General features: G+C 31.8%; 1 protein-coding gene across 1 annotated transcript in view; it reads left to right on the forward strand.

The window, feature by feature from the left end:
* The window catches only part of LOC105623123, a 242,308-nt gene that overhangs the window by 140,548 nt on the left and 74,894 nt on the right, over window positions 1–26,866 (forward strand). Inside the window, exons 5-6 of the mRNA XM_012204521.1 lie at window positions 5,862–5,974; window positions 18,657–18,822. Coding sequence (XP_012059911.1) covers window positions 5,862–5,974; window positions 18,657–18,822 — 279 coding nt within the window. The remainder of the gene's footprint in view (window positions 1–5,861; window positions 5,975–18,656; window positions 18,823–26,866) is intronic.

Consider the following 26,866-nt stretch of genomic DNA (forward strand, 5'->3'; position numbering starts at 1 on the left):
ACACACACACACACACACACACACACACACACACACACACACACACACACACACACACACACACGTGAGCGCACGTTTGCAATGAACAGGCACAAACTTCTTTAAACGGGCGACTATATGAGCGTGAAAAATATACTTTTTAAGTACCAAACTTCGCTATTAGCTAGCCCTTTTCGGGTGATTTCGCAAAACTTTTGAATATTGGTTTCGAAGAAATTGTTCATCTACTTCGCAAAAGTTTTCGCGACAGTGTGACTAAACTGACTTCTAAGGCATAAACATATAACGCATAAATAGATATGTAAATTGAGATATTTGCTTAACGTAGTTTTTCAAATAAGATAAAGAGAAATATATTGTTTGCAATTCCATTTGTTTTATTGAAAGAATCGAATGTTATATATGATCTTTTTATGGAAAGATCAATTTATATTTGCTTAAATATTACACACTCATTTTCTGCAATGACGACGTAACTAATAAAATAGAGTTTTCCAGAAAATAAGTTTAAATCGTTAAAATTAATTAATTTTAATGAATAAGATTAAAATTAATTAATTTTACATCATTAAAATTTTGTATTAATTTTATTATGCAATTAATTTTAAAATGTAATTTTAATGTAAGAACTGATTGTGGAGGAATAAAAATATGTTCTCTTAAAGTATCTTTTTCCTTTTTTCTTTATTATGTCTGTCTATATTATCTACAAGCAGAAGTATTACCTGGAATTGCGTATTGCTGGAATTGAAAAATTGATTTAGTGTTTACCGAACTTTTGTCCAGACGTTCCGTTGACTAATAAAATGATTATATTTGATGAGACATAATTTGAGAGTGCTCTTATTTTATAACATTGTATATATTTGAGAGAAAATAATGTTTTCATACTTTTCTACAAACAACTAAAAAATTTCTTAGTGTATGTATGTCGTAGCAAGTGAGCGTGTGCAAATTTTTTCTGCTTTTCTTTTCATCATTGTTGTGCGTTAGATGTGAATTATTGATTAATACATGCGGAAGATAAAAATACATCTCTCTCTCATTTGAGTGTACTATATTTATATATTTTTCATTCTTCTCTCCTCAGGAATAAAACGTCTTCTATTTCTTTTCCTGTATGTATGTAGTTAAAAGCTCAGTGGCTTCGTTTTCAATTTTTTGTTGCAGACAGAAGTCTACATCTAAGCTTCATTAAATATAAAAGAGTAAATGCACGTATTTCCGTAAACTTTACAAATATTTTCTAGAAACATAATAATCCAACCGAAAATCCAACATATAAATTTTGAACAACGCGAATTTTATTATTCATTTTATTCTCATTCATAAAAATTAACGCTTGATTGAATATAGATCATGTAGAGAGTTTGTAGAACGTTTTTTGGCTTTAACAGGAATCAGCATTGAACAGCAAAAATTTGCATTATAAATTTTGTACCATCATTGAGAAATTTTTCTCGTACTTCACGAGAACTTCTGAAATGCAAGATCTTTGCAATAACAGAAAGAAGATTCTCGGTAAATACACTGACGCTTAAATAAACTTAGTACGAAAACATCATAAAATTACAATGGAATTAAAAGTATGCAGTGATTGCTTAAATTGAATTTTAATAGTTTTTAAACTATTATGCTCAATGCTGTAAAAATTATGTAATCTCATACTTTTAACTAAAAAGTTGGGATTTTTATTGTGAGATATTTCTTTAAAAATATCCATCTCATAATGTAACGCGTAGTTTATCGTCCACAATTAAAATCCCTTGCGAATAAAATTCCAGCGTATTCCGATAGGACGGAAATTTTCTTCGAGTCGCGAACAAATTCTATGCTTATGAAATCCTCGAAGGTTCGCTCACTTCATGGAACTTTACAAGTCCCATCTCACAGTTCTCGCTAGCATCTGCGTAGAAATTTACGCGCGGTTTCGCCATAACGTGGCTATCGATTCGTCCCGTCTACGGGAATAACCTGCTTTAATGGCATACTGAATCGGTTTAACGTCTCGATAGATGCCGAAAAGGATTTCACCCTCACGAGGAAGACCGTCGACGCTTTCGTCTAATGCTTTCCAAAATTTGCATCCTAATCTTTGTAAACCCCGCAGGGATTACCGCCGCCGTCTTCTTTCATCGTCTCAAGGATTTGCTTAACCTCGGCTTTCTTTGAGAGGCGTTCTACCGCGATCAATATAATATTTTACAGAATCTCCCTTAAAGTGCATGTCTTGTAACACAAAAAATATATTAAGAATATACAAAATAAATTACATTGAGATACCTAGATTTAGTTTATAAAGAATTCGTAAGTTTATAGCGCTTTATTATAATGTTTATTATAATAAATCATATATCTTTTAATAGTACTAGAAGTACCAAAATTTTTTATTCTTTAAAAAGATTAAGTGAATATTACTATAAAAATAAAGAAAGTGATGAAAAACTAAATATTTCATTAATATAAAGGATAATTATTGAAAAATAAAAAAATTTTTTAATTTCATTTTTTGCACAATTTATTAATTACATTAGGTACAAGAAATATATATATTAATATAAAAAATAAAAACATTGTAATCATTCAGTAGATACTTCTAGTTAATAACACGGAAAAGATTAATAACTGACATACAGTAATTGCACATTATTAATAATAGATATTCAATAAATCAAAAGATCATCATAAATCGTACATTTTTCCAAATGATAAGATAAACGATGTCTAATGAGTTATAAAATTATATAATTATATAAAATATATATAAAATTATATAATTTTGTATTCGAAAGTCAATTAATCAGAAAATTATCATAAATGTCAGTGATATTATTGGCACTTAGAAACGTCACAAGTTTCGGAACGTATCGTGAAAGGGTAGTTGCTAGATTGGCCGCTAATCAAATACATAGACGAGGGTAGAAGATTTATTGTAAGTAAATACAATTAGGAGTTACGAGTGCCTTCGAGTAACCTTTGGCTCCAGCTGACGCTAACCCAACTACAGCGAAACCTGACCTAACTAAATAATCGAATTAGAGGCGCCTTCTACCGCGATAGCATTCTCCCTTCCCCTCTGTGCTACCAAGTCCATTTCTCGTCTTCTCCTCATCCGCTTCTAACTTACATTCGACACGATCCCCTGACCGTATTCGCAGAATTGGTCAGGGGACATTAAATTGACTGTGGCTTAGCGATGGACCCGATTTCTCAGGTATTGCAACGGTTGTTCGTCGACACGATCTTCGCAGGCGAAGTTTGAATAGGAAATTAGAGGATGTCGATAAACGTAAGAGATCTTTAAGAGCACCTGCGAGATACCGTAAATTGCTAACATAAATTTATTTATCGCTAAACATGTCAAGAAATACATTTAAAAATATGTTGAGTTTTATCACTTATTTTATCACACTTTAGGATAATTAAAATGTTAAAATATTGAAACGAAATTCTAATTTATTATATGTGAGATCATATATTTAAAAAAATGGTGAAAACAAATTGATTTATCCTTGAAAAATTAATTGTCAAGTTATTTACTCGGAACTTATTATTGAAATTATTATATATGCGAAATTTGCAAATATGTACTTTAACTACTACATCTTCTCTTTAAAATATAGAGAAATGTGAATTTACTGTTATACTACTCAGGATATTTTCAAGATATTCTTGATTTTTGAATATTACGTATCGCATGCAATTATTTCTACTATTAGATTTGTCGCAATATATGATTGTATATTATTATTTCTATATTATTTACAAAGTAATATTTTTTCAATGTAAAATTATTTTTTATCAGAAAAAATATAAAAGAAATTATTGTTTTATTTAAAATTTGTCTTATGCTTTAATATTTGATAATTGAGCTGTATATAATTTCGTATATATATGTATATATATATATATATATATATTGATTAAATTTTTAAAACTTTTAACTTGGATTATTCATTTCTATGAAGAAATAAAAGAATATCGTTTTTCCATAATCCTCCTCGACGAGAATAAGCATTACTTTGTCTGCTGACAAATTCGTATGCACAATGTTTCTCACAAAGTGCGAAGTTTCTTCGCGACGAAGTTGGGATATCGATACTCAGCGATTCGACGAAACACTACACTCTGTCTGCTTTCTAAACAGCTTTCGAGTACGACAAACGATCCCTTCAATTCCCGATCGACATCTGATCAATCTCGACGAAACATCGCGCTTTCTTTGAGAACGCGACTCCTCGCGTTGAAAATATATACAACTTCTCTCTTCGTTCCAAAAAGTTTCCGAGCTTACAACCGCTCACAATAACGAAACTTTCGTTCGTCCAAGTTTCTTGTGAGGAATTTGCACTTTGTGCAATGACATATTGACACATTTCAAATATATTGTTCTAAGTTTATAGCATCTCTTATCTACGTTCCTCCTCATTTCAAAGATTAATTGGATGACAATAGAATTTTTTTGTATAATCAAGATTAAATAATCTTCCATCTGCAATTATACATATTTTTACTTCTTCTCTCTATAATCTGGGTTTTTTATCCAGTCCAAATTATTTTATTATACTGAGAAAAAATATCTTAAATTTCAAATAAATATTTGAATAGTATCAACTAAATATTTATTAAATATAAATACGTATTCATTTTGTACAGAACATTAATTTGATTTAACAATCACTTCTTTTTATTATTCTTATTATTATTCTTATTATTACGTAAATATTCATTTATTGAAAGTAAATGTTTAGTTGTGGCAATATGCAAATAAATATTTATTTAAATTTAGGCTACTTTTTTCTCAATGTATTCTAGGCTTTTAAAAAATGTGAAAAAATTCAGGATTATACTTTTCAACATTCCTATTACATTACTAAATAATAGTTTTTTCGATTATTTTAGTAGGGGAAATTGAACTTTATCTCTCCTTTATTTCAGAGAAATTTGAAAGTGTCGCATGTGCCGAAAAAACTCAGATTGCAAAAGGATTAAGCAGAAAATTTGCGGAGTTTTCATTGTAGAAAGAAAATAAAAGATAGTAATTAATAAATAAACTAATTATTTATCAATTATATATTATTTATCTTTTATTTTATTTTATTATTTGGGGCTATTATGATATATTAAGAAATCTGCACTGGAAAAAGAATTTGATTGCATTAATTGGAATTCCGACTGAAATGGATAAATCAGAATTTTTTGTTAATTTTATTATAATTACAGTTGAAATAATCAGAATTTTGATTGATATAAGAATCTTCTGTCTATTTTCAGCAATTTTTCTCAAAAATTTTTCTCAATGTATCATTTACAGATTGCGGATAATGCAAACAGATAAGCGATCGTTGATTTATAATGGCTGGCAAATGGCTACATCACCGCACATTCATCGCGAATTATTCGTTTTATATCCGTCGAATTTCTTGAAGCCCGCTTGAAAGGCCCTTTTTATTGGCGGGCTATCGGTGAAACCGCGCCACGTCCGATAAGGGCAGCCCGTCAATAAAAGCGCATCGGTGATTTACGAGCCGTATGCGGAATGATGACAAAAACAACACCGCAATAAATTGCGCGAGTACATCGCGGCCCCTGCAGGTTATTTGCTGTATATCACTTTGAAAGAATCCGTAAATTTGCCTGCCGCGCGCCAAGATCCTGTCGTAAATACTGTGATCGTAGCATACATAGGTCGACGCATAGCGAGGCGGACGGCAGGCTCACGCGACGTAGCGTAGGTAGACTCGTAATAATTTATCACGCTAACGTTTTCTTTTATTGTCGCAAACGCAACGCATAAAAGCCGGCGCCGGTTACGTGCGCATACGAAGTGGACGCTAACATGTGAAATGCGTGTGTTTCAGGATAAACGAGAACACAACACGGTCCCAGTTCCTGGCCTACTTCAGCTTCTCGTCCAAAGCAAGCACGTCCGTCGGTTGGCCGGTGAGGGGCGGACATCCGGTTAACAATACGGGTAAGATGTTTAGCTCGCTTTTGTGATGAAAAATGAAATTATGTTACGTTCTAACGCTTAGCTTCCGGACGTACATTTTCCATTTGAATTTCACAGAGCGCATTACTCAACGCTGACAACTTTAGCAACTAAATTCTGGCGGTGCTAGAAAACTGATTTTCTGTAGTGTTATTTGCAATTATTCGAAATATAATGAAATGGTTGTTTAAAATTGCTAAATTTAACATTCTTTGCCACATTAGAGAACAATATATTTAAGTATATTTGATATATTTAACCTAATTTGATTGCTTATATCTCTCATAAAAATAAACACATTATGAAAAAAAAATTGTTTTGAATCGAACCATCAAACATTAAGAAACATGATCAAATGTATGTATCTTTATTAATAAAATAAGTTATAAGCAATAGAAAAACATTGAAAAAAGAAAGTCGATATGCTATATCCCATGGAAAGAATAATTTTGCTGAAATATCTAAAAATTTAGCTAAATACAGAGTTGAATAATTTTGTTAGTTTACCAAAATATTTGTGTAGAAAACTCAAGCATGATGTGCAAACAATTTTAATATTCCAACAATCAGCATCCTACATAATTATTGAGCATCCTACATAATTATTTTGGTAGGCGAACAAAAATCTTTTTTTAATTAAAAAGAGTCAACTTTAAGATTCAACACAGGAAATTATTGCGAATTGATTTATTACATAATAATAATTATACGTTTTAACCCATAATTAAGATCCTCTTCAATAATTACAATAAAACAAGATTAAGATTTCTACATTTAGTTGATAAAAACGAGATATTTGAGAATTGATTTAGTTAATGATGCTATACATGCAAAATTTTTTTCAAATATCTATATCTAGCTAAATTTTTAAACACTTCAGCAAAACCATTCTTCTTCTGCGCACAAAGGTTAATAGCTGGAGAAAAAAAAATTAACATTTTGAGAATTTTATTTTACATCAATGTTTTGATGTCGATGAAATTATTTTAGATCTCATGTTATCGCGAAACCGATAACGTGCTTAAAGTCACGAGGCAATCACGAAAGCGGTGATCTGTTGAACAAGTTGAGATTATGGTGCTACGTAAACTTGGTCGCCTGGTTGCTCTTGTTGCACGTCCTGTTTCGGACCGCTCCTATCATAGACTATTGCTCAAACTACACGCCAACAACCTAGTTCACTATCGGCTCCCCCATGACGGTAACTTCATCTTCCTGTAAATTACACCCCTGTGGTGTGGTTTATCACGCGGAATGTTCAACTGCACGGGCAATCTACGTAGATAGCGTTCTTCTTAACACCCTCATGACAAATTTACGCGAACTGACAAAAGTAGAGTTTTCTGATACCATTACGAGCACGCAACTACCCACACGCGTTGCCTTTTTCCACATGGGAACGAAAAGCGAAGCGTTTTTTGAGATTCTCAGAGTAAATAAAACTTTTCCCGCGATATTTTTTCAAATCTAACAGAAGCGGGTACATATCCCCTCGTGAATTAGAGGAGCAATTTTTATTTGAATCTTTCCGAAAGCCGCGTGGAAACAAACTGTTTAACTAAAGCGTAAACCTTGCAGCGTGTTTCGCAAATTATCGATGCGCATTTTGCATGTAAAATTGAGTTACACGTTAACCTTGGTTCCCTATTCGATTAAAACATACGTTGGTGAACGTTCGTCAAGCCTCCAGCGTGTGTCTTCTCTAAAATTCACAACGAAAAATCAAAAGCGTGACGAAAAAGGTGAAAAATGAAGAAAGAAGGATAACTAGTTTGTAACGTCAGTTTTGTACACGTTGTTACGTATTCTTTTTCCGCGATGCGAAAACTGGATGAAACGTTGAAACGGCGTAGCTTTCGGGCGTTCTCGTCTACGACAATTTAGGATCGGCAGAGATGAAAATCGTGAATAGTGAATGAACGCAGGAAAAGGAGTGGCCAGAACGTGCGAATTTACTTGCATGAGCAATGCGAAGAGGTAATTTCTCCCTCTAGTTAGTGCGAAAATTATACGAGCTTAAGTGCGAACCGGTCCGCGCTTTAAGCGAAGGAGGAAACGACGAACCGCATTTGGCTCTCCCAAGCCATTTAGCCATCGAAAGTGTTAGTAATCGAAAGCGTTAACGGGCTGAATCTTGAATATCGATCTTTCTTGGGCACAATTGTGCAATCTTTAAAGGCGATGGGTTTTTAATCTTTATTGTAATCGATGCTTCTCTGTACAATTCTAGCCTGAATTGTCTTTGAGAATACTCGTGAATTTCATTTAAAATTCTTTTAACTCTCAACTACATAAGTGGATCATTTGGACCCAGGTGAAAATTTTAGTCTGTTGCTATTTTTTGGTTAATATTGCAGAATTGAAGTGAGGGAAAAAACTTGGAACCTCTTTCTCTGTCGATCACTGCAATTGCAGTGCAGTGTTTCGTTGTTGTTTTGATGCTAAATGTGATACAATAAAAGTTTGGTTTGAACTCGTCAAATGTAAATTCGATAGATTTTTAAAAATGGAAATTTATTTTTAGTAAATGTCTTTATGAAGCCTATTCTACAATGTGCTCTTTGTTTCCTGTTTCTTGCTTTTTGCCTCTTCATTTTTTTGCCTCTCTTTGCAAGCATTTCATCAACAATGTATCAACAATTGTATTTCTTGCTTTTTGTTTCCTATTTCTTGTTTTCTATTATTTTTTACATCTTATCTTTTTGTTTCTTATCCGGTTTTTTTTATGTCGAAATAAAAGTTAACGAACTTCGAAAGAAACAAAAAATACATTCTAGAAAGGCTTAAATGTTATATTTAAATACATGTCTTCTTATAATTAAAACATATATTCGATTTATTCAAAAAAAGGTGTCAAAAAAGCATTTTTGTATGAGAGGCGTCTTGGTGATGATCCTTTATTTTCTCGGAGTTATGAAATCATGAATAAATAATATCGAAATCATTATATATTAATATTTAATATAAAATATTTAGAATTTTTTTTTAGAAAAAATGATACTCGACATATCTTCGATATCACTTTTCCGAACATGTAGGGGATGCCGATTGTCACAGTTTTGATTATTGATTTTTAGAAAAAAGTGGATTTTGAAAGCCTGATTTTGAAATATTATACATATACGTTACAATATATCTACATCTTTTTTAGATATTAAAAAAAATATTACTCGTGAATTCATCATATCATAAGAATAAATTATTTAATTTTAAATGAAACTGCGAAAATGTGACAATTAACCCTGTGTTTCTGGGTTGATTATCATATGTTTTAGAATTGGCAGTAGCATATTTGTATGGACAACACATAAAAAATACAATTTTTATTTTAATATTAATTCTATATTTTGAGAAATAATTGTAATTATAGTATTAATATAAATAAAATAGTTATTTTAATTATAAAATAGTAATTTGTTTTTGTACCGTAGTTTCTATATAAAAAATGGAAAAACATATATATATATCTATATGAAAGACAATATATATTTGTAAGTATATTCTCTGAAAATGTGTCCTCTAAAAATATTAAAATTAATTGTTACTAACCTCATCTCATTTTGGTCAATCTACCCTACATAGCCATTTTTAATAAAAGAGATTATATTTACAAATTTAATCAGAATAATGATTAATTAATTGTAGCAAAGATCTTCTATGATATGTCATTTTTTATGAATACAGGGATATCACGATTATAATAATCCCAAAGACTGTTGTCAGATAACAAAATAAATATACAATGCTTGTGGTGCAAACCATTTTACACAACAAATTGATATTATATCAGCTATCTACAATAAAAAAAAGAGATTTTTCTGTCATGTTTTGTTTGAATTATAAGCATTTTGACAATCAATCCCGTACAACAACCAGTCCTGGTCTCCTCTATAAAAATGCCTTCTTCAGTCGTGAAATAATTATACTTTTTGGAATGAATGAATATAAGGTTTTTTTCTTAAAGTTCGTTTTTCTAAACGTTTTTCTCTTTTTTCTCTTTTCAAAACATTATTTATTTTTATCTGTGTCTTTTTTTAGCATAAAGATATGATTTTTTTAAAGAAAACTGATTATATATTCTTTTCACAAATTGTTCTTTAATATTTTTTGACATAATTTTTTCAATTATTATCAAAAGCTTTTTATGTTTTTGTTATCTCGATTCTATGCATTCTGGCATTTCATTAAAAAAAGAAAAAATATTTTTCATTGAGATTTGTGATAATTACAGAGTTAGTAAAAAGTGATAGACTTGGATCCAGACATGTAAATTAAGATTATAAAATGAAACATGTAATTGAGGGTTAAAAATATCACAACTAATATTTAAAATAGTTGAAATAAGAATACTATGTTATTATTTTCGTGGCAAAAGCAACGAAGTAAGCAGTTTATGAATTAAATTATTAACTTGTTTATATTATTCGAAATTTCTTCTCTAACAGTTATCTCTTGCTCAGTTATAAATACTCAACCCGCAAATGTTTTTTATTTACGATCGATTGGTGACTATTATTTGATCAGTATAGCGATCTTATATCGCTTTAATAGCTGTGCTGTAGAAGTTGGAAACGACGTAGCGAGAAAATTGAAAAGCCCTTTTAAAAAAATTGCACGACGCTCTTATGAGAAAAGTTTCGTATATATGTGCCTTTGGACTTTTGCGTCTAGTAATATTGTGTAATGACGTACCGGAGTTCTTTGACTTACCGTCACCTCGAGAAACATACACCGCATTCGCGAACAACTGGTACGCCAAACCTGCGTTTCATCATTTCATTTCTTATTACACTTTTATTTAAAAAAAAGCAATTATTAAATTGAATTTGATAATATTTATATTATACACGTACATAAGATACGGGCACTTTTAATTTTTAGTGATATTTTCAGTAGTTTTAAATTCGAAAAAAACGGTCTTACAGGTGTACAAACAAAAATATACTTATAGCGTATTTTTTTTATAGCTTTTTTTATTAAATAAAAAAAAGAAAATTATTTTTAATTAAAGCGTCTTAATGCTTAATAATATTCATATACAAAACAAATATATTTTTCAGTTTTCTAAATTGCAAATTCCGTTTATAAAAATTGAGATGTAATTATATTGAAACTGGAAATAACATAAATTGATCAATTTAATGATAGCAATAGGTATCTTAAAACACTGCAAAGAATTTATTACAAAAAATATTTTTATTTAGAACTTCTAACTTTCCAGGACGGATTTTATCAATTTGACTACCTTGTGGAAATGTGGATATAGCACATATATATTTGTCGCAATAACTTAAGAAAAAACTCCCGGAAAGTCAGAAGTTGCAAGTTCAAATATTAGTTATGATATTTTTTGCAATAAATGCTAAGTAATGCTTTAAGGCTCTTTAAGTCGGTTTCGAAACGTAATCATAAACTAAGGTTGGAAATAATCTCTCATAATTACATTGGCCATCATTATTAAATCGATGATCAATGTAATTATGTGATGTTATTTCCAACTTCAGTTTATGATTACGTTTCAAGTTCGACCAACTGAATCGGCTTATAAAACTGAAAAAAAATGTATTCGCTTTGCATATAAATATTATTAAGTTCGCTTCGATTAAAAATATAATATTTCTCTTATTTAATTTATTTTTATCGGTTTAATTTTCACTTATAATTAGTTTTTTTAACAAGTTGTTCAGAATTGCGTAATTTAATTGGCAATATTACGAAGAACATCTCATGTTGCGAAGAGTCATTCAGACTGACAGAAAATTGTTTGGTATTTGTGTCTATGCATCGTCTATAATTGCATGGTAAAATAATTAACAGCTCAATTTTTATAGTTACTAGTACTATAATGATAATAATAATTATTATATTTATGATTCTATCAAAGATATATAGAGTTGACATTGAAAATAATTATAATTAAATTGTGGCAATTGCAATTATTTTTTCTCTCAGTGTAACATCGCACTTTTGAACAATACGACAAAAGAGTACAATGAAGAACCGTGTTAAGGAAACAGTATAACAGGCAATCAGCAGTTTTTCTTTCGTCGTCACGCGCTGGTTAAAAAACTGTGTGTCAAGGATGGCAAAAGGATGGTTTCGAAAGAAGAAGATAAATCCGCGTGCGAGGATGAAAGCGATTTCGATAAGATCTTTCCTCTATACAACGAGCTGTAACGAGATGACAACGATTCTCGATTATCCTTGAGAGGAGGTCGCGCCAGGCAATCCATATGCACAGAACGTACGACCGGAAGACGTGACTGTCACTCCGCTATCCGGATGAGAGAGAGGTCTTTTTTGACGTCGGTCCACGTCCTATTGGGAAACGTGCGAGAAGCGAACATAGGATAGAATGAAGAGCATAGTGAAAGGATGTCCTCGCGAGAGAGAACGAAAGGCAATACGTTGATAGAAGATAGAGATAAAGAAAAGGGAGAGAGAGAGAGAGAAAAGCAACAAGGGCGCCGCCCAATTGACAAACAGATCAATCGTGGGTGGAAAGACGATCTGCAGTCTTACTGCTCGACCTGACTCCAGTTCTCTTTTTTTTAGACTCCAGTTCCCTTTCCCTTCCTTTTTGTCCCTCTTTCTCTTTCGATTCCCTCGCATGTGCATTTAAGCAACCTGTGCGCTCGCTCATCGGACGAGGGAAAAGAGAGTCTGCCTTCCCGTTTTCGAATTTATCTCCTGTTCAGAAGAACTGGCCGACGTCTTCCTGGGTGATTTATATGAAGAGGAAGAGCTATTGTACAACGAAGAAAGGCCGCTGTCCAAAGAAAATATTATTTTTAGAATTCGCCGATGTGTCTTTTAGACGCCTACGCATAAATCGCGAAAGAAGAAACAACATTTCCATATAGATACTTTAACTCTGTCTTTAATCTAATCGAATTTGATTCACGATCTATTTTTATTCTATAAGTTGATTGTGCGTTTATTTATCAGCTGTTATATCAATCAAAATTTTATTTTTTTTATGTTAAATTGATTTGATAGAGTTTCTTGTACATTTTTTGCATTGATTATAAATCTGTTCGTCAATTTATAAAGAAGATAGGATTTTAAGTAATATGCACTTAAAAATTTTTAATTCATACTTTCTGATAATTCACTAATTGATAAAATTTCACTTTTCTTATGTTAAATTGATCTATTATTTGTGCTAATTTCAAAGCTGTTTGTCAAAATAAGCACAATTTTCGAGTATGCATTAAAGAATTCCTCTACTTATCTCTTATATTTAGACACAAACTGATTCGGGAATAGCTAACTGTATTTAACATTATTTTTTACTTGTTATAAAAAATCTATAAATAAAAATAAACCATTTTAATTAAGAAGAAAATTTTTATATAATGAGTTGTTGGCAACAGTTCATTATATAAAAGTTTTTAAAAAGAGATGTCGATTACAAAAATTGGAGTCCGCAGAATAAATTTTAACTCATTTTCAAAATCAGCATAAAAATATATATAAGGGTCAACCAAAATTATACATTTAACAAAATTATTGTTGACCAGTGTTATTGAAGTAAAATGTAGGAAAACTAATATAGAAACTAATATAAAATAAAAAATAAATCCAATAAAGAAATGGGATAGATTGAAAGTTAATGTTCATATTATCTGATATCTTGTCGAAGCGATCAGTAAGAAATCCGGCTAATTTACAAGCCTAGTACTCTATTTCTCCTTTTTCTCTTACAATTGCACGGTCACGTGAACTGCACTTACGGGAGAAGTGCTCTTAGCCGGCGCAGTTAAGATAGATTATTCCACTGAAATTCCGGCGCAAATCTCAGCACATTTCTTTACGTACCTCTGCTACTGAAATTCCAGATTCTGTCTGATTTTTATTAAGAAAACTATTATTAAAATTTATAATTACTAACAAAAAGTTTTTCCCTTTTATGAAAAAATACAGATGGAAAAAATGGAGAGAATGAGAAATAAAGAGAAATGTACTTTTAAATAAATATCTCTATTTAATTGGAATATATTTTGATAAGTTTGCTATAACATTTTTTTCGCAAATATGTTTTTCATGAATTCATAATTAGGTTAACAATATATGCTCTTTGTACGTATTATTTCAATAATTTCAAATATATACACATAGACAAGCACCTTTTAATTTTCCAATTCGTAAACATCCATTCAGGCAAGTAAAATATGTCGGCAAATATTTGCATCGAAATAACGTGATATATTCATGCGCTATTTCATAGCATGCTCTCTCTCATGATCTCCTACGTCACTGTCCATTTAAAAACCAAAACATATCATCAAACGGTCAACGACTACCGCGCGGTAAAAATCGTTCGCTCTGAATTATGATATATAGCTGCAGTTAATTAATTAGGTAAAAATTCATCAAAATGCATATTAACTTTCAATTAGTAATAATTAAACTTTAGTCAGAATATTATAAAATCGAGAATTATAAAAAAATTAAAATCTATATTCGAATGAAGAAAAGGAAAATTTCATATTTGTCCGAAAACCGGCGTTAAAAAGTTAAGTGCTCTTATTGCAAGTTTGCTCGGTTATTTCCTCTTTTTTATTTCTTTTCTTCTTTAACGCCTAACGCAATTTTTGTAGCTTTTCCGCCTGAAACGCAAAGCGATGTTTCAGATTGCGAGGCGAAAGTCCACCGTGCCGCAAGTTTCTCTAACGAATGAATAGAGCAAAGGGAAAAAAGAGGAAAGTCTCTTATGGAAAAATTTTGTCGACTCGCGGAAACTCGCGAGAGAAGGGAACATCCTTTGCTCCTTCCTTTTCTTTTCCTCGCAGCATTTCTGCCTTGGGTTCGTTACCGTCGCGAAGGAAAGTCCTCGCGCGTCTTCTGTGAGCATTTACATAGAGTCTTCACTTTCTCTCTCCTTCTTTTTGTCACCGTATTAAAGTATTTCGCCTTTGCGCACTTAAAAGCACAACGGGAAGTGATTTTCTCAGCAGATGCACGACAATTGCGCCTGCTTTACGAAAAATCAGCTGACGACATTCACATTGACGTGTAATCGCAAAAGTATATAGTTATGTATTTTTCTTACATTGTTTAACGATTCTTGTTACAAAATAACGTACTATTAGTAAACACCAACATAACTATTAGTTATTATAGTGTCTATAATCTATAGAGTCTCGTAGACATCTTTTAATTGATACATATTCTAAATTCAAAATGGTGGTACCAATTAAAGTGTAACGCGCATACATTTACACATGCATACATACATTTATACGCTATTTTGAGAAGTTTTGATTCAGATATTCAAACTCTGTATTCTATGGATATTGTTATAATGAATTCGGTTGGACACACTTGTGCAACGTGCATATTAAAGTCGTTGTACACTGATTTAATCTGTGTAAAAGTAAAATACAAATATTTAGAATTATAAAATTTATTTTACAAACTTTACTTAAAGCTAATCGTTGCGGTTATATCGGATCGTGATGTCATAAGCGGGAAATGACATTGAAGTTTTTTTGCATGCCATTTGTATAAATAGAGAGAGAGAGAGAGAGAGAGAGAGAGAGAGAGAGAATTGACAAACAAAATGGGTTTATTCTTTATTTCTGCATTCTCTAAACTGGTGCACACGGTGCAATAAGTTGAAGCGTAACAAATACACGTTTGTTTCGCTTCAAATTATTGCACCGTGTGCACCAGTTCAGTGAGTGCAGAAAAGAACAAACTTAATGAGATCGCTTTAAAATACTTTTGCTTTATACTTGTAAAAAGAAAAACGGAAAAAACTTCCCCCTTTCCCTCCTGACAGTCAGTAAATAATCATAAAAGGTACGTGAAGTTCATTTACCAGTGTTTACTTAATGCTCATATTAGTACCTTTTTTCACTTTATGTGTCTTTACGACTATTTACTGATTGTTAGGGAAGATAAGGATAATTTTCTTCTATTTTTACAAGTGTTTTAAAGCGATTTCATTATTTTGTTTAGAAATTCTCTCTCTTTATTTATAAATACAATAGCATGCAAGAAATTTCAATGTGTCATTTCTCGCTCATAACGATTCAATGTGATCGTAACGACTAATTCAGAAGTCTTAACAGTACAATAAAATGTATTAAGGATTTCATAGTTTAATCTGTTTTTACATTAAACACACATTTTTATGTCAATTTGTATACGACGACTTTAATGTGCACCAATGCACATTGAGTGCACTCGAATTCGCTATTAGTTACAATTTCTCAAGAATATAACCACATGTGATATGTAATAATTAGAGATTAAATGAGAAATTATAACTAATAATATAATGTGACAATATAACATGTCGCATGTGTTACAATTATATTATTGAATGCGAAATTATAATTATGTTACTATTAATTAGTGTTTATTGAATAGTGCTATTTTTTAAGTGCTTTTTTTTAACTTTACATTCAACTTTACTTTTTCTGCCTGTTAAATTGTGTGAAACATCTTCTTTTGTTGTAATATTCGCTGTTATATGAGAAAGATGAGGTCAACGAATAATACCTACGGGTTATCATAGTTATATTTATATCATGCAGTAGAGTGAATGTCGTGAAACTTTTCCTTTGATGTCATTAGCGCGGTTACCGGTGTATCTGTTTGAGCCGTGTCCGCGCTAACGAGGCAACTTTCCGAGCAAACTAACGCTTGGTTAATAAAACTCGATACTCTTTCAATTACATGTACAATTAACGAACTCGAGAGTTTTTTAAAAGCCAAACAATTGATACCCATTAACTATATCGTTCAATTATCATCCAATTGATCACATCGTATCTAAGAAATTAGTACTAACTTCCTCGCGCTTGTTACCAAATAATTAGCGACTTGTACAGCGTCGTTGCGTTTTTTTCATCGACGGTCTGTTTAATCGATCGTAAGCCGTTCAATCTTGATAGTGCAAAAAAAAGGCACGTTTCAGACGAGGAATTCTTCGAGGATACGAAGAAATGAAGGACGAAGAAAATTCTATGTTTTTAAGGTAAAAAAGTGAAAAAGGCGGGACCGTTTTACGGTAGAAATGGTTTGCACAGGAGGATCGAAGCTATGGAGATGCAAAGGACATTATATAAATTGAAAAAAACTGTGTGCCCGAAGGTGGACGCGTACCACACCTAATGGATCCGCCCATTATGACAATTGCATACGCCGGAACTATAAAGCTAAGCAAAGAAGAGGTCGGTAGAAAATCAAGCTGCTCGTCGTTTCTTCTCTTTTTTTGTTGAAAAAGAAATGACGGCGAAACTATACCTTAACATGCAGATGGCGCAGAGATGCAAATAGAAATCGTTGTACGCAACAACACATCAAAATCCTCTGTGGTCTTTTGTTTAACAGTAGAAATATAAAAAATTTGTACCATTAAACTAACCTCATATGTCGCTGTGATATTAAAGTGATATTAATGCCTTTTTCGTATTCACGTGCAGCTGACAGTAATGAATACGAGTCTATTAAGCGTTTATGGAAATCACGTGTTTGCATACGTTATGAAAGTAGAATAATTGGACGCGTAACGGTTTGTCAATCATCCTTTGAATATTACAACAATCAGCATGGACGCATTGATTTGCCTATTCGAAAAGCTTTGAACTTCAATATTTTCGCATAATATGAATATTAACTAATGATGGGTATCACAACTTATGACGAATTGTATAAATCATCAATATATTAAATGTCGAGATTGCGTTTAATTTATTATTATTAATGTTTATATGAGATATATTTGATTTACTAAAAATACCTCTAAAAGTAAATTCGATTAAACTCATGTGTTTGATACTTTTAAGGATTCGCATTATTAAATTTACATTTTAAATCGTACCAATTCTTCTTTTACTTAGCGTTACTGTATTTGTTAAGCATTAATTTAATTTATATTATGTCGCATATGTAGTAATTATCACCGAAATGGAAATGCAGATTATTTACATACTGCAAACTCGTGGGCTGTAACTAAATTGATATTGCATTTGGTATTGTCGTATAGTGAATAATAATCTATAACATATAGGCAATATTTCAGTATAGTTGGCACTATTTCGAGCCGTATCACAAAAATATTAATTGAAAATCATGCGAGCCAGGTACGAGATATCTCATTAGCTTATTCTAATTGGCTTGTGCGTGTTGTCGTTGACGCGTCCCATTTTCCACTTTTCGAATTTTTTACGAAGCCGCCAGACATATCAATTATTTTCGCTCTTTTGACAAATCGTTCGACGAAGTTCGTCCGCCGGACAGCCGGAAATTGAGGTGGAACGTCGTTTTAATTGATAACATTTAACGATTACCTGTACCTTAATGAGCTTGCAGAAAACATTTTACCAGCAGCATAAGCAAAATATTTATATACACTCTGTATTTTAATATATAAGAGAATTAATTTTAAAATACCTCTAACTAATATTAAAAATTGATTTTATGAAATACATTTATTTTGTGATGTTTTTATTTAATGATGTTTTCGATAATTCGGAGAAAAACATGATGAAATCTCTTTCATGTATTTTCTTGAATTATTGAAGAGATAAGGATATATGTACATATATATATATATATATATATATATATATATTGTGCGTAGGATTGGTAGAGAAAGAAAGCAAACAAGAGTTTCAAGTTACTGATGTACCTTTCTTCTTGTTTGCAGAATGCGACTCAGTGTACGAGGATACGGACTGCCATGACGGATGCGTTTTAGCCAGTCCCGGATATCCTGGACTGTATCCACCAAACATCCGCTGCCGGTACCTGATCACTTCTGGCCCGCGAATCTCCATTGCCATCAACTTCACGGCGGTGCTTCTTCCGTACAAGTAAGTGCTCGACTGTCCGATATCAAACTTCCAAACCACACACAAGGAACGCTCCTACGATTAGTTATATAAATTTCCTATCTCCAACAATCCAGAAATATATCCTTTCGGTAATGCGTACGAAACATGCATTTTATTATTTATTTAATTTTATCAACGTTGCACTTAATTGCGGCTCATTATACAAAAACACTATACAAAAATGCCGTATACACGTGTTTAATTACATACATGAGGAAATGAATACCGTACGAAAAAAATAGATTGAGAGTATCCTTTAAGCAGGCACTCGAGAAAAACGATGATTTTCTTTCGTACGCGATACACGCGCGGTATAGTGCTCATTTTAAGATTTCTTTCGCGTATCTGCAGCGCATATCTGCTTTTTTCATGACTCTACGTTCTACGAAAAACTCGAGTTTCACGAGCCGGTGCTGTACACTAGGCTGTTACACGACAAATTAAAAACCCCAAGCAAGCCGAGTGAAGAGCTGTCGCGTGGTTCTTTGACGGCTTATTTTCCCGCTGGTACTGAGACGCTTCGTAATAGCAACGATGTCAGAACGCGCGAAGAAAAAGTGGACACATGATACAATTTTCGGATAAATGAATGAAAAGCATAAGAAAAGAAAGAGTGAAATGTACGAGTTGACCAATTCTAATCGAAACAATTTCAGCTTAATTTAAAAAACTACCTATAGGTAGTTTAAAATTGTAATTTAAAATTGGAAATATCTTCATTTCTATTAATTCATTTTGTTTTTATTTCATTCACTTTTATTTTTATTAAAAAATAACTGTATTAAAATGTAAAGTATATCAATTAATTTTACACTGATTTTTAATCTATTATTATTAAAATTCTATTTGACTATTGCAGAATTGAAGAAGTTTATTTTCGAATTAATGTAGCATAAAAATGATATATAATATTTATATTAATAATAATAATATAAATAATAGATATCATTATAAATGAAATGAATTATTCTGTCTTCTGTACTCTTTGCATTATGTCGATTGTATATCTTTATGTTGATTTCAAAGTCTCGTCGAGTGTTTGTTCTTTCATTTACCATCATCACCGGTTCGGATTAGCGCGTTTCCGGGTAGAAATGAAAGAGCAACCGGAGAAAGGAAAGGGAAAAAAGAAAAATTTCCAACCCCCTGCTATCTTTAGCTTGGGTATTTTTAATAAAACCCGCTCTTAACGTAGCTCAGCTTGCATAACAAGCGCGGAACTCTCTTTACGCCACGTTAACCTTGCATGCATATAAATCATTTTCCACTTTACCGAAGAATTCTTATAGCTGTTTTCAAATCACATACTTCCATTTTTCGTTTCTCAACAGAAATCAATTAATCTTGATTCAATAATTTTGCATTAAGAAGATCACACTTTCTTAATTCTTCCTATGATTTCCTAATACATTTTCTAAAAACTTAAATAGTAAAAAATTTCGATTATTTTAAATTAAATACTGCCGAAAAAGAATTTTAAAGTTTTCTTAAAAATTTACTTCGTAAAGAAATAAGATTTATTCATAGCTTTTGGAAAAATATCAAAAAGTAAAACCTGCGAATTTAAAAAAAATTCTTTTTAAAAATATCTATCCAAAAGTCAAAGAGAACTTAATTAGGAATTAAATATGTATTACAATGACTACATTATCATATTATTACTATTATTTAGCAACTTTGTTCCTTAAATATCTCTCAACTAGATCTGAAATTCAAATACAACAATTACATGCAAACAAAATTATAGGAGACTTATTGACTATCTGCACTTAACACTTGATTATCGTTCTCTGAGATTCGCTTAAACGCCCAAGGGAATTTGCAGCGACAATTAACGCATATATGCATCTTAACAACACAGCGACAAGTAAGAGAAACTCGTTTCCGATGCGGTATTCAATTCTGTTGCGTACACGTGAGCACCTCATGCTAAATCCGGTCTGCAGAAACGTCGCGAGTCAACATGCATTCGCTTTGCACTTTGCCAAGGGTAAGAGCCCATTTGTGCGTGCTCGAACGAAGCTGCGTATACGAAAAGGGCACGAGTGTGTCTCGATGCTTGATAATGCACCTCGCGTCTCGTTTCGTCGACTATGTCAACAACCGTCTCCCGCGTTCTTCCACCGCGTTTATCCCCGCCTGAATCATCCCTCTGAGCAATAAGAATACACCCACGTACGGAGAATACTGTCATTGTATGTCTCGAATTACTTACTCTACGATGTCAAACGGGATTCTGTTAAACGTGTCACGTTGTCTTTTAGATTCGCGCTTCGTCAGCCATTCGTCGAAGATAACAACTTTTGTTAAACTTTTGTTAAACTGTGATAGACTTTATATCTATATATTCTTAATCCAGAAGCAGTCATCTGATTTTTTTAACGATGGGATATTTTTACATCTCATTATTATAAAATTACTCTTATTATAAAATTACTATTATTAATAACATTAAATATTATTGATTGTTCTTCGATTTATTAGACATTAGACCTATCTGAGATATCAGTATGGATATGAATTTTAATCACAATTTTATGAAAAAAATACATAAAAATAAATATTGAACGGAATAAGCATGTATAAGATTTATAATAATAGTATTTTTGAAAAATAAAGCTTTTAATTAATACAACATTTTTTTATTATGGATTTTCAATGGAATTGAAAATATATAACACATATTTAAAGGCCGGTAAAGAATAGTTATTATAAAGAAAGAAATTATGTCAAATAGCTTCATAACAATTTATCTTTTTTTCTCGAGTTAAATCGATTCTTAAGTTAAAGAGTATTGTGTCTTATTAATTCATGATTTTTTTATTACAGAAGTTTATTACGAGATTAGATTAATAGATAGATATCAATTTATAATAAAAAATTACTTTGAACCAGACAAAGTATTTCTTATAGACTTTTGGATGCTGAAAACAAATCAAATTTCATTAACATATTAGATTTCCAAAATAATTGAGATTTAATATGGCAGAAATGGTTTTTTTGCAATTTTATTAAAAAATTAACATTATCTTAAAATGCTGATTAAAAGTCATGAATGTATAGTTGATTTCTTATAATATACATTCTTTTTATTTCAATATCTTTTTATTTTAGTATAATATGAAGATTTTAAGATAATAATTAGAAATTTATGATAAGCATTAATCATTTTTACAAAAAAAGTCAAATATCGCAAAAAAAATAATTTTTAATACATTAAACTTCTATTGTTTTGAAAATCTGATTAAAATTTGTGCTTATTGTTCACAGATTGAATTCTGTGTTAAAATTTTATTTGTGGCATTATTTTCAGCATCCAAAAATGATCTTGCATGTAATCTTGCAGTTATAGCGAAAATTATTTAAACACGAAAAATAACTAAAATAAATAAATTTCTAGCAAGTACAATTAAATACTTTATTTGCGATTAGGCACTTGCAATATTAATAAGCGGTTTCCGGCATAAATCAGTTGAGTTTGATTAGGGAAATTTTTGCTAGATGTGAAAAGCGATAAAGGAAGAGGAAGAGAAAAAAGAAATAGCTATGACATGTTGATAGTAAAGTGAGCTGCGCACTGCAGCTGCATTTGCTTTTTCACGGCAGCTGCAGTTGTTCCCCAAAGCTGGGCTGGCTTTTAAGTTGGTGGCCGCTAGAAAGCCATTTCACACAGAGACCCGCAGTCGCGAGTACACCGAACATTTCCGTTCTCTAAAGACGGTCGTATTTCAGACCTCTTCCACTGGCATTCTCGCCCGCTTTATTTGCGAATGCTACGGCAGTAATATTGAAATAGATGGTCGGATAATCGTACAGAGGCATCTAGATTTTTTTTCTTGGATGCCAATTTCATTCTCAACGCCTGGATGCTTTTATGAGCGGAATATTCGAAGAAAAAAAATTTACGAAAAAAAAATTAATTTCTGTGAACATTGTACGTGTTCCTTACATAATATTTAATATATATTAAATATGTTTAATATAATATATTTAATATTATATATTATATTTTTTAAGATAATATTATGTAATATATAGATTTTACAAATTATTCATAAAATCCATGTGACAAAATCGATGTGCGAAGAAAAAAAGTATGTTTTGGAACAACGCCACAGGGAGCTTGTTTTATCCTCTTCAAAACATTTTAATAGTGATCTGCATGTTCGTGTAATCACGCAGGAGAAAAACTTTGTTGAATTCCCGCAGAAAATATATCGCTTTTTGTGGCTGCTGCATTTGCTTTTGCGGTAATAATAAACCGTATTTTTCAACAAGCTGCGGTGTATCTATTTTGAAAAACAAACCAACGCAGAGTTCACGGACCACTTACTGCCAATTACGAATTCAGTACATCACATCATCTCTATCGGATAAAGCAGTTCGTGAGATACGATCTTACAGGCCGACGTAGAATTGACAACTGCAAAAAAAAGCTGCATTGCATTCAGATTACATTTTCTCGTTGATTTATTTGACTACTTCGTTCTACTTGCAACTTATTCAAGATATCGATCGTGTTTCTAAAATGGTTTCTGAATGGTGAACCGTTAAATCGAAGACAATTTGATTCGAGATTCATTTAAATTCTTAACTCTCTAGAGACAAAGGTTGAATATTTATAATGTTTACTTTAAAATTAATTTCGAAATAAATTCTGGATAAATTTGAGATTTATACAGATTAGTTATTCTTAAATACCAAAATTGCATTGAACATTGAAATATATTCTCCTAACTGCTAAAAAGATTAAATGTCGATATATGTATATCACTGTGGATATCGATAGACTCTCTTCATTTACGAAATATTTTTAGAGCAAAATAATTTTAACAACAAGACATCACCTTTAGAAAATTAAGTATTCCAACCATTTATTCCGAAAAATATTTTGATCCTGTTTGGAAAACGATGTTATCAAATTTTCAACAATAACTTCGATATTCTCTTTATAATCTATCTTTTTATTGTATCAGTTTTATAAATGAATAAAAATATTTATAATCATAAAAAATGAATAAAAAAAAATAAATGTATGGAATATAACAATCAACTTTATAGAAATTGGTATGTTGAGGTGTAATAAAATGTAAAAAAGATTATTCATGAAACAAGTTTTTTAGCGTGATAAAGCCGAATAATTTCTCGTTATTACATCATATTTTTTTAGATATCCTACAGCTCAGCCGCTATTGCGGAGGAAATATATCGACTGATGAAAAGAGTCGCGCGTCATGCAGCTTATACGATACCATTATGGCCGTCGTATATTCTTTGTGGCGTGCGTTTTGTGCAAACACGGTACAGTAGTTTAATTACCGGGCCGCTTTCCCAGGTATTTTCCCTGGATTTTACATGCACGCAAAATTACATGGGCGCCATCACGAGAGAGGCTTATTCACGAGCAGCCGAGAGAGACAACAGAAGATCCGCCCGGCATGTTTACAACCAAAAATATATGCTATTCTATAATTATTCGTAACTGAGTTTCATTTTTCGCAATTCTCTCATCGCTCGTAATTCCTCTGGCGAAATGTGCCGCGTTAAAAAAAAAAAGGAAAAGAAGATATCACGATATCGACTAATGTTAATTACAAACCGCCTGTTTTTTCCTCGTATATTTACTCGTGCATATCGTGAAACTCTCTAATTCGCAAAACATACAGTATTAATTTTGCAGAGAGATCGTTTGGAGAGAACGGTAGAGACATATTTAATCAGATACTTTTGATTAATTCTGTCGCCGTTGTGTGACAGTTTCAGCAAATATGTATTATGACAAAAGATTGGCGAAACTAAATCGCAAGGATTTTCTATTCGTAGTGCAGCAATGTCGCGCAGTTGTTCGTTAAGTCACGCAGTTATACTACGATTATTTATATCTCGTATCACATACGTTATTTTATGACGTTACGGGTTTATTATTCCATGAGTTATGACTAAGAATCCACTAACGTCTAAATAAGCCGCTCCGTATGCCGTAGGAGGTAAACCACCGTGTAGGTAACGACCAGCCAACTTGCAGGAACATCCAGGGATCAGCCTCAAAGGATTTGTGGTTGCCAAATGTACGGGTTACCTCACTCTCGCTATTCATATCCATTATTCAATCTCATTATAATTAATCGTATTATCTCGCACGGTTGCGTTGTTTCAATGACATTACCCACCTCGTAGTCTAAATTAGAGGGGTGCATAGTCTACATCAGTTTTATAAACTCGTTTCCCTTTTGTTACTTCAGATATCTCTTAAATCATTCAAGCAATGCAAAATATCATCCGTTGTAAAAGTAACTACGTATTAAAAGTTTCGTTGAAAGAAAATTCTATTCTAATAATAAAACGATTTTATTAGTATGATGTTCTTTCTCTTTAATTTATTTAATACACTTAAACATTTAATTTTTTTAAACAAACTTTGTGAATATCTTTAACAGTAACAGATAATTTAGAAATTTAATACATAAATGTAATGCTAAAAAATGTAATGAACTCAATTGTATTGTTTTAAAATCATATCGAATTATTAAAATTTAATATCTAAACATAAATAACATAAAGGAAACTTCAAATCTGGACGCAACTAATTACACCGAAAAAAATTAAATTGAAATAAAAATTAAATTTTAATAAATACTGTTTGTACAGTAATAAATATTTATTAATTATAAATATATATTTATTTGGTACAAGAATCGTTCATTTGATTTCACTATTATTTTTCAATTGAATAAATATTTATTTACTATAAGCGAATGTTTAATTAGTATTATTAAAAAAATATGGATATTAAAAGATTTAATAATTTTTTCTCGGTTTAATATTTCCCATAATTTCTTTCTATAGTAAAAGTACGTGGTTGTCAGATTGTCGCGTTAAGGACATCTCCAACACGGAGATAAATTAAATTTCTACTAGTTATAAAATATTCTTTCTGCACGTTTTTCTGTACTCACATTCAGTCTTTCTTTCTCACCCTCTTTCTCTTGGAACACATATGTTCCGCTGAATGTTCATTTGAATCCCCTTTCCGCGATAGAAGAGAGTTTACTAGTATTCAGGTAACGACCAAGCAACTTGCAAGAACATCTCGTAGAAGATCAGCCCTAAAGGATTCGCTGCGACGCGAAATCTACGAGGCGCGTCGCCCTCACCCATCGTACGGATTCATTATTCAGACTTAACTTGCGCACTAGTGCGCTAAGGGACGACAGTCGCAGCCGCTATGTGGTATGCCGAATTCACACCGCGGAAAAAGGAATCTAGGACGAGGAAGAGGCTGGAAAAGGAAGGGGTTGAACACGTTGACGCAGTAGTAGAGCACCCTCATCCATGCAAACGTTGAAATTATTCCAACATCGCAAGAGTCCTGAGGCAACGATTTTTTTTCTCTTCCTTCTTCGGCTCACATCCTTTTTCCACTTCTGCTTTCTTTTCTTCTTTTTTCCTTTCATTCGTCTTTTTAAATCACAATTTGCAAATAACCGGCTTTAGTCGGTACCAAGACTGAGCTTGTCAGCAGATGTCTAGGAAATTTTTTTCCATCGACGCTTTTAACTCTAGAACATTATCGATATTGTTTGATGCAATATTGTTAATAACGTATCCTCTTAATTAACGTATTCTTAATTAATATAATACAAATTTTTTTTACGTTACACACTTTTAATGACATTTATAATCTAGACCTGTATAAATAATTAAATTAAAAAGGAAGAGAAAGACTAAATACTATCAAATTTAATCTTGAAATAATATATAGGAGTATATAATCCAATTATATGTGTGTGTGTGTGTGTGTGTGTGTGTGTGTGTGTGTGTGTGTGTGTGTGTGTGTGTGTGTGTGTGTGTGTGTGTGTGTGTGTGTGTGTGTGTGTGTGTGTGTGTGTGTGTGTGTGTGTGTGTGTGTGTGTGTGTGTGTGTGTGTGTGTGTGTGTGTGTGTGTGTGTGTGTGTGTGTGTGTGTAGTAGTAGTAGTACGTACGTAGTACGTTAGTAGTAGTAGTAGTAGTTAACGTTAACGT

This window comes from Atta cephalotes (assembly GCF_000143395.1).
Source record: "Atta cephalotes unplaced genomic scaffold scaffold00053, whole genome shotgun sequence".
Lineage (NCBI taxonomy): Eukaryota > Metazoa > Arthropoda > Insecta > Hymenoptera > Formicidae > Atta > Atta cephalotes.